The sequence below is a fragment of the Portunus trituberculatus genome, chromosome 4 (assembly GCF_017591435.1).
Source record: "Portunus trituberculatus isolate SZX2019 chromosome 4, ASM1759143v1, whole genome shotgun sequence".
NCBI lineage: Eukaryota > Metazoa > Arthropoda > Malacostraca > Decapoda > Portunidae > Portunus > Portunus trituberculatus.
In genome coordinates this window covers 1,592,787-1,602,570 of record NC_059258.1, presented here as the reverse complement: position 1 = coordinate 1,602,570, position 9,784 = coordinate 1,592,787, and the positions used below count along the sequence as shown (strand labels likewise).

Genomic DNA, 9,784 nt, shown 5'->3' with positions numbered 1-9,784 from the left:
ACTAAGAGACACACAACACCAGTCACCACCACAACCACCACAATAGCGAACACCACCCAACCTTTCCTCCCCTCACCACCACCACCACCACCACCACCACCAGCACCGCCACCGCCACCTGTGCCAAACCCCGCCAACGTGTGACTGATCTCCACATCTGCTGCTCGGCGTTACAAGTATATCTCCTTTTTGTTCTCTCTTGGTATAATTTATGTGCGGGGCTCTGAGTCACACACATCGGAAGAAAACCTCCATTTTTGCCAATTAAGTCACGTAAATTTAGCTCTAATGGATACTCGCCGACATTTTATTCATCTGCGCGCGATGGTAGGATGGGATATACGCGCCTGTGTGCCCTCACGTGATGCTCTCTTCATTTGTTTCTCCTTTGTTGGTACAGTACGTAGGGGGAGACGGGACCTCACTTGCCTCTCAGTGTCTCCTCACGTCTTCACCTCGGGACTCTTGGACATGTCTTAGTCTGCCTCTCATCTCCTCTTACTATTCTTAAACCCAGTGCTGTAAACTTCACTACGTTACTGTCCGCTCTTCTCTTCTTACGCTGTGTGTCGTAAAATTTGGCCAAATCTCGGTTCGCGGTTTTACATTCTCACTAGTTTGTCGTGGAGTTAAAAAGGTGATTCGGTTCTTTTCCTATCTCGGTATTTTATTTGGGGTCCACTTCGGTTCTGATCGTTTAAAGAAGGTTTTAAAAGGTTCAGTAAATTTCTAGACGGTTCATTGGTGGTTTGGAGGGTCTATATAAGGTTCATTGGGTTCTAAGCGGTTCACTGGGGTTAAAAATGGTTCCAACGCGGTACACAGAAGGTTCACCGAATACATAGAGAATACATAGAGAAAATATATAAGAAAATAAAGAATACATAAGATAATAGAGAATTTTTGCAACTCTATTTCGGTTTCAGTCACCGCCAAGACTTGTATTAGTTCAGGGCGCCCGTTCATTTGACTATTTTTAAACGAACGAGCGAGAGAGAGAGAGAGAGAGAGAGAGAGAGAGAGAGAGAGAGAGAGAGAGAGAGAGAGAGAGTCCCTTTGCCTCGCCGCTCCCCTTACTATCTCTTGTGTGGTCTTATCAAGGAGAGAAGGAGGAGTAAGGAAGAGGAGATAAAAGAGAGACGAATGGGAGGAGAGATGAGACGAGAGAGGCGAGAAAAAGAGAGATAAAAAGAGAAAGAGAGTGAGTGAGAGAGAAAGACAAGCTTGAAAGTTGGCACCGATAGAATTAGTGAAGGAGATCAAGAGAGAGAGAGAGAGAGAGAGAGAGAGAGAGAGAGAGAGAGAGAGAGAGAGAGAGAGAGAGACATAAATGCGATGGGCGGTAGTGGCTCGATTTATTGTGTTCGATTAGTGGTTCCTCTTCTTGGCCTCAGCTCCGTGAAGGCAGCGATGGGGCCTAATGACCTCCAATTAACCTGTGTATCCGTGAGCCTAACAGATGAGGACTTTACCTGCTCAATGGTGCGTGGCGGGCGTGGTTTGTGGGGTAGGGAAGGCATGGAAAGGCAGGGGAAGGCAGGGGAAGGCAGGTAGAGACAGGGAGGGTAAAGGGACACAGGTGGACGGAAAGGAATTAATAGTTAGGAAGGAGCAGTAACGGGTAATGCAAGGTAAAAGTAAGGTTCCCAGGTGTGGCCAGGTGTGTGGGGGTCTACTGGCTATACCTGGTTTCGTTCAGACAGGTGTGGTTTAGTTTTTATTGTTAGTTTTTGCTCTTTTTCCGTGTATGATGGAAAAAGTCAGGAAGGGACGAAATAGAAGAGAAGCTTAGCCTTTATTGATTCTTAGAGTACTGTGAGGCAAGCTTTACATAGAAACACACAAAAGAGAGAATAGAAAGTCAATCCTCTCTTTTCTATACAACCAACAAGAAAAAAACAAGAAACCTCAAAAACCAATAAAAAAAAAACACACACACACACACACACACTAAACCTCACCAATCAACCTTTTAGAATCTGGAAGGCACAAATCCCCTTTCACCGTCAAGGGAACTAAAAAAATCAGAGCATAGAGAATCCGAAACCTTTCCTAAAGTATCTAAGCTTCCGTTCCTTCGATATAACGTCCTATGCATCCGGTTAAAGGGGGTAATTCTGGCCCACTCATCGGATATGCAAAACCAACGAGTCAGTGAGGAAATTGGCCGCTAGAGGTATTAAAAGCGTCGATTGTAGCGTTGAATTTGTGGTTTTGCGTTAAATCTCCATGCTTAGGTTTAATAAATGGAAGACATGGGAGGAAAGAGGTGAATGAATGGGAATGACAAGAGAAAATGGGAGGTATTGGGAAATGTATGAAAGAAAACGAGATGTAGGTGCATTGAGTAGAGAGTAGAGAGTAGAGAGAGAGAGAGAGAGAGAGAGAGAGAGAGAGAGAGAGAGAGAGAGAGAGGTAGTGATCAAGTCTGTGAATGTTTTAATGTGGGAATTTCGTTTGTGTAGTTCTTATCAATTTGTTTTGCCCTTGTGGGTTTTTGCTACATTATTGGTGTGTGTGTGTGTGTGTGTGTGTGTGTGTGTGTGTGTGTGTGTGTGTGTGTGTGTGTGTGTGTGTGTGTGTGTGTGTGTGTGTGTGTGTGTGTGTGTGTGCAGTTTCCTGTGCGTGTTGCGTTGCGTGCAAGAGGTGTGCCAATATTCGCTTAATTTTCATAATAACAACCAAAAACTAACATAACCTAACCTTTCTCTCATCCTGCCTCACCCCAAGCGCGCGCGTACACACACACACACACACACACACACACACACACACACACACACACACACACACACACACACACACACACACACACACACACACACCAAAAAAAGAAACATCAACACTCACCTTCTTGACAATATCCTCCGTGTTAAGATTGCTATACTGATCAAACTGCTGCTGTGTGATGGGCGGCAGGATCGCCTTGAGGGGCTTCTGCGGGACAGGCGCGTTGGTGGGAATAGACGGCCCTGTCATGAGCGAATTTGTGATGGATGCCATACGTTGTAGCGGCGAGGCGGACACGTTCAAGTCTTCTCCGCTGCTGCTACTAACTGCGATTGAGGTGATTGGCGTTACAAGGTTGCTAATTGGCGTAGACGAACTCAGACTGCTAAGAGATGTGGGCGTAGTGATACCTGGAGGGGGAAGGGAAGGTGCGTGATTGAAGTCTACTTTCACACTTAGGAATTTGTCTTGTGCGTTCCCGTGGTGGTCAGGTGCTAATGTGTAAGGTGTAGTTAATTAAGGTGTGGTGAAGGTGTAGTCACTTCATTCAAATAGTGCGACCGTGGGAGAGTAAGAGAGAGAGAACTAGAAATGTGAGTTAATCCCTGTGCTGAAGAGATTTGTGTGTGTGTCTGTGCATGTGTGTGTGTGTGTGTGTGTGAGTGGACGCGAGGTGAAGGGACGAGTGGTGGCGATAAGTGGAGGGAGCAAAAGTGTCTATATGGTGGAAAGGTACATGTGAAGTGGTTACAAGTGGGGTTTTTTACAAGTGTGTTTGGTTACGTATAGGTGTGGCCAGGTGGTGATTAAAGCTTCGTACCTTAATGATGTCTCAGGCAGGTTTGGAGAGGTGCTAAACAGGTGTGTACAGGTGAGTTCAGGTGTGTATACATTCTTGCAGGTTTGGTGGATAGTTTAGTGGTTTGTATAAGTCAGTGGTGAAGTAAGGCAGGTTTGGAGAGGTGATGATCAGGTGTGTAGAGGGTGACTTCAGGTGTGGGAAGGTGTGTATACATTCTTGCAGGCTTGGTGGTTAATTTGGTGGTGATTAAAGTTTGTATTGGTAAGTGGTGTGTCAGGCAGGTTTGTAAAGGTGCTAAACAGGTGTGTGTGGCTTAGTACAGGTGTGGGGAGGTGTGAAGTATTCTAGCAGGTGTGGTATGGAGGAAGGGAGAGTTGGAGGGGTTATGGAAGTTTTCAAGTGAGTGGCATGGAATTTTAATATGGCAAACTTTCATTAATTGAACACCTTGAGACTTATAGATAAAAAAAAATGCAAAGAACTTTAAACACCACTTGTCTTAGGTTACACAAATTCATATAGGAAAACCTTAACTCTTAAAAAAAAAAAAGAAATCCTCACATAAAATTAAATACTTAAATAAATAAACAACACTTATTTAATATAGCTTAAGTATGAGTAATTTATAAACACTTAAACACATCCATACTTTTAACCCATACATACATACATTAGTCAGTCTTTCTCACCATCACTATCATCACCACAACCATCACCACCACCATCACCACCATCACCATCACTACAAAACAATGAGACCCAGCTGAGTAAACACTAGTGGAGTCTCCTAATTGTGGATGATTTACCCTTCTCTCCATCCCTCCATCCCTTCCTCTTATTCTTCCCTCCCTTCCCTTCCTTCTCTCCATATGTGTTAAGTGTCTCTCCTTCCCTCCTTCTCTTCGGTTCTCTTCTAATCTTCTCTTCTTTATTTACTGTATTTTCTTCTTTTTTTATTGTCATCACTCATGTTTATCAGTTGTTTGTTCTTCCTTACTTTATTCGTTTTTGCTTTGATCTTATTCACTAGATTTATGGTCTTCGTTGTTTTTTTTTTTTCATTTGTTTTGTTTTCATTTGCCATCTTGTTTTGCTCTCTGTCTCTCTGTCTGTCTGTCTGTCTGTCTGTCTCTCCCTCCCTCCCTCCGTCTCTCTCTCTCTGCTTCATTTTCCCTTCATCCCATTTTCTTATCTCTCTTCCCTCCCTCTCCCCTCTCTCTCCTCTCCTCAGTCTCTCCTTTATCTCCTCTCCCTCACGTCTCTTGTTGATGAATATTCTCGAAACAATCAAGGCTCTATCGCGGGACGAATTATCATAAAATGCCAATACACTCAGAGGGCAAGAAAAGCGTCATTGTCTGGAGTTTACATTAGTCATCCTTCGAATTAACGACGTGCTTGCTTTCATTACCCGTCTAACTCATATTTCCGACAGATTAGACCAGTTGTGACAAGTGCAGAATACTAAGCAGGCTTCCCTCTTGTCTCTGCCAGCGCGTTCTGTTCCCCTGAGTTCCCCTGTGTGGTTAAAAACGTGAGATTATAGAAAGAAAAGCTCAGATGAATAAAAAAATGGGAAGATATAAAAAACGGAGGCGCCGCACACTCTTCGCTTCTCCCATCTGCTAGTCGCTTTTTTTTTTTTTTTCTTTCTTCGAGCAAAAGATGATGCATTTACTGGCGATGGAGGGAAGGAGGAGGGAAGGAGTGAAGGAAGGGAGGGAAGGAGGAAGGGTGAAACTTGGGTGACCGTGACAGAGGGAGAATGAAGAGAGGAAGGGAGAGAAAGAGAGGGAGAGAGAGAGAGAGGAGAGCAAAAAAAAAGGGGAGGGAAAAGACATTTGTGGAGAGAATTGATGAGAAAACGCGAATGTAGAAATGTTATGAATTTGGGTACGTATGTAAGAGTTATTAATAGTGTGTGTGTGTGTGTGTGTGTGTGTGTGTGTGTGTGTGTGTGTGTGTGTGTGTGTGTGTGTGTGTGTGTGTGTGTGTGTGTGTCATCAGTCGCATTGTTTTGTTTTGAGGTCTGTCGATTTCTTTTTCCGATTTCTAACGTTGTATTGCGTCTCTCCTTTCCTCCTCTCCTTCCTCTTCGTCCAGCCGCACTGAGGAGGAGGAGGAGGAGGAGGAGGAGGAGGAGGAGGAGGAGGAACAAAGTGAGCATGATGAACGATATCAGACACAACACGCACTAAGAGAAGAAACCGCAACAGAGACACAACTTGGCAATACATGCAATAAAGAACCGGCGGGGTTACCAGGCGCCTTCCCCTTCCCCAACCCCCACCACCACCGCCACGAGCCTCCCCCAGCCCCGCCCCATTACTCTCTCCCCTTCACCCATCGCTCCTCTAATGGGGATAATAGGGGACGTGCATTTCGCGTAAGAGGGTGAAAGAAAAACCGTTTGATGCTCCCGTGGTTAAAAATGCTTGACTCTCGTATAAGTTTGTATTCAGAAACGCTTTGCTCTCTCACCACGACCGTTTCCAAGGCCACAGATATGATTAGCCAGGTTTCCGAGAGTGTTTCTACAGTTAATAAGGTAGAAATCTTGTCAATCTGTCCCTAGAACCGTAAAAATGCCCTTGGAAAAGCTTCATTCTCTCAACATGACTGTTTTCCCATGCCACAGAGATCACTAGCGGTGTTATCAAGAGTGTTTCTACAGTTAATAATGCAGAAACCTTGTCAGTCTGCCTCTAGAACCTTGGAAACACTTAAAAAAAAAAACATGTAAAGCTAAATAAGACCTTCTAAACTAGAGGTGAAGCGCAGAGATGTTTGAGAATACGAATAGACGTTTAGTTAAGCATTTGACCCACGTTACGCACGGCCACTGCACACGAGTCGACTTGCAGTGCCGTCTTGAGTTGTGTGTGGCGGAGAGGAGCTATCAGAGTCTTGGAGCAGCGGGGGGCCTTGATTTCTTCTTTATCCTCGCCATCTCGTGCAGTCCAAACCATCCTTGTCCCTCTCCCTCTCTTCCCGCCCCTCCCTTTCCCTCCGGACTACCAAGCCTCAGCCCTAGACCAAGCGCGCACACACACACACACACACACACACACACACACACAGACACACAGACACACACACACTAAATAAGCCGCGTACTACTTGTGTCTCCAAAACAAATGAGCATAACTATCTAGTGGTTTGCATAAATAACACACACGCCTCTCTCTCTCTCTCTCTCTCTCTCTCTCTCTCTCAGACAAAGATCAGAGAGTGTCAGACACCCTAAAAAACACACCCACAGCACGCCCGCGCCGCCACCAGTACCACCACCACCACCACCACTACCACTACCACCCACGCCCTCTCCGCACCCGCCACTTATCTCCCCTCCTTTCCCCTCCCTCCCTCTGCCTCTTCCCGTCACCGCAACCACATAAACTGCTTTCTGTGACATAATCAAGAGCAAATCTCACCGTCACTTCTCAAACCTCGTCTCAAACTCGACCTCGAATGGTGATATTTGAGCTAACGCGGCCCCGACACTCGAGCGAAGGACAGAAAGGGGTAAAGGCGCCGCAGCCACTCAGGGGGCTAAAAAAAAAAAGGGAAGACACAGAGGTAGAAAAAAAGTAAAGGGAAAAATGGTGCTTAGATGTGATGCGCGTGTGTGTGTGTGTGTGTGTGTGTGTGTGTGTGTGTGTGTGTGTGTGTGTGTGTGTGTGTGTGTGTGTGACAATGTATTTACTTCCATTATGAGTACTTCTTTTTTGTTAATCATTTGTTCCCTTTATCCTACCACCACCACCACCACCACCACCACCACCACCACCACCATGATTCCTACCACTAAAAATGATGACTCGCATATCTATTAATAGTTTCTCTCACGTTCCATTAACCCGAGAAACAAATCAACCCTTGAGATGAAAAAAAGAGAAAAAAAAAGATAAAGAAAAAAGAAAGAAAACACACACACACACACACACAAAAAAAAAAAACTTTAATTCCTCGCAACAAAACGAAAACCACATCAGTATATTGAATTAAAACGAGAGAGAGAGAGAGAGAGAGAGAGAGAGAGAGAGAGAGAGAGAGAGAGATGTGTGTGGTCATGATGGGAAGGCGGTAAGGTGATGACTAAACCTCTCGCATAACTCTCTCTCTCTCTCTCTCTCTCTCTCTCTCGTTTTCATCTCTACGTTATATTCTTATTTGCTTCATTCCTATTGCGCTTCACTCTGACCTTTCTTCTTCTTCTTCTCATCATTATTATTCCTTCTCTCCTCCTCCTCCTCCTCCTCCTCTTTTCTTAATGCTTTGTCTCTCTCTTCCTCCTTCTTCTCTCCTTTCCCTCTGCCTCATTCGTCTTACTGCGTCTCAGTTCGGCTTCTTTTGTTACGATTGTAATTTCTCCCTCTTCGTCTTCCTCTTCTTCCTCCTCCTCTTCTTCTTCTTCTTCTTCTTCTTGTCTCCTTCTCTTCTCTGCATTCTTCTGTTTCCTATTTATACAACTCGTAATTTCATCCGCCCTCATCTCTCATCTATTTCTCCCCATCATTTCTCCTCACATGTCTCCCTATCACCCATTACTCCGCATTTACTCTCCCCCCATTCCCATCTTCATCTTCCTTTGTCCTCGTCATCTTTTTACAACCATCCCTCATTATTTTTTTCCCCTTTAACTTTGCAATATCACACCCCGCCTCCCCTTACCCCTTGCAGTCTCCCCATCCTCTCCACTCCTCCCACATCACTCCCTCACCTCCCCTTCCTCCTTTTCCTCGCACCCCATTACTTTCCCAATCGCTACTGGGCGCTAATCGCCTTTACTAATCGCTCTGACTTCCATTCTAATCGCGTCCATTAAGCCCAGTCCATCCTGTGATTAAAAAACATTACGTGTGCATCTTTTCCAGCCTCGCGGACCGGCTTACAGGTTACTAGATCACCCTGGAATTTGAACACGTGGGTTGGTTACCGGCGCATCTCCACAGAAAGCCTTGACACAGACAAATAGGAGAACGGACATTAATTTTCATAATTTGCTAGCATATCCGATCAGGCACAATGACGGGAGGGGATGTGGATACGGGAGGGATTGCAACCTTGCCGGGCACTGACGGGGTGGAACGGGGAAAGGCGGGAGGACGAGGGAGCTGAATGGACTACTAAGCATTGATGTATGACGGGAGGGGAGACGGGAAGACCTGCGGGAAGATCGGGGCCAGACAGGAAGGCAAGGGGGAGGAAGGAAGGGTGGAGGAGGAGAGAAGGAGAAGGAGAAGGAGGAGGAGGAGGAGGAGGAGGAGGAGGAGGAGGAGGAGGAGGAGGAGGAGGAGGAGGATGCGGTGAAAATCTGCTCTTCCACGCCTTGGCACGGTGGCAAAACGCTGGTGTGTGTTAGAAATCATGAAGAGGTGAATGTTTTTGTGTTCTTTTTGTTCCTGTCCTTTGTAAACTTTGATAAACCGACTTGCGGTAAACAGTGAATAGGAGAACAAGGTAATGATGTGATGCTCTCTCTCTCTCTCTCTCTCTCTCTCTCTCTCTCTCTCTCTCTCGTCAATTAACTGTCCTGTATGCATTGAAAATATGGTTTTAGGTTGAAACTTTCTTATTTCACGTATTTGTAAGCTATGTGAAGGCAATTTGAGATACTAAAACAATAAAGGATGATAGAAATTCCTAAACACTTTACAAAAAATATAAATTAGTTTGATATCAAGTACTTAACCCCTTCAGTAATGGGACGCATTTTTACCTTGAGTTTTGTGTACGATTAGACGATTTTATTGACATTAGGAAGAGTCTATGGAGGTCAGAAGATTAATAGCCAATGCCTTCACTATTCCAATCCCCTACATAAGTTTCTGAAGCTGTATAAAATCACCAAATAGTAACCAGAATGAATATGAAGGCGCGTCATGAAGAAGTTAAAGAAATAGGGAAAATATAAGACAGTGCATCCCATAAAGAAGAAAAAGAGACTCGAAAGTAAAAAACATAAAGATCTCACACGTAAGCTCACAAAAGCATCATAAACACCAAGGAAAAGACAAACAAAACAGAGTAACAGAAACACACACACACACACACACACACACACACACACACACACACACACACACACAAATCTATTTCTAATCCCATTCCCAAACACTCATAAACTAGCAAAGGCCCATAAATACGAGCACAACAACAAACATAACCCGGGCAGAGACAACGACTCCTACACAGTGTTCACCGCGCGAGGTTCAATGTTCCATCTTGGTGCGTTTGTCGGTAACATGA

The 9,784-nt window shown here is 44.9% G+C and overlaps 1 protein-coding gene across 1 annotated transcript in view; it reads right to left on the bottom strand.

The window, feature by feature from the left end:
• LOC123512746 (homeobox protein cut-like) overlaps window positions 1–9,784 on the bottom strand; it is a 414,328-nt gene that overhangs the window by 11,004 nt on the left and 393,540 nt on the right. The window contains 1 exon segment of the mRNA XM_045269319.1: window positions 2,851–3,140. Coding sequence (XP_045125254.1) covers window positions 2,851–3,140 — 290 coding nt within the window.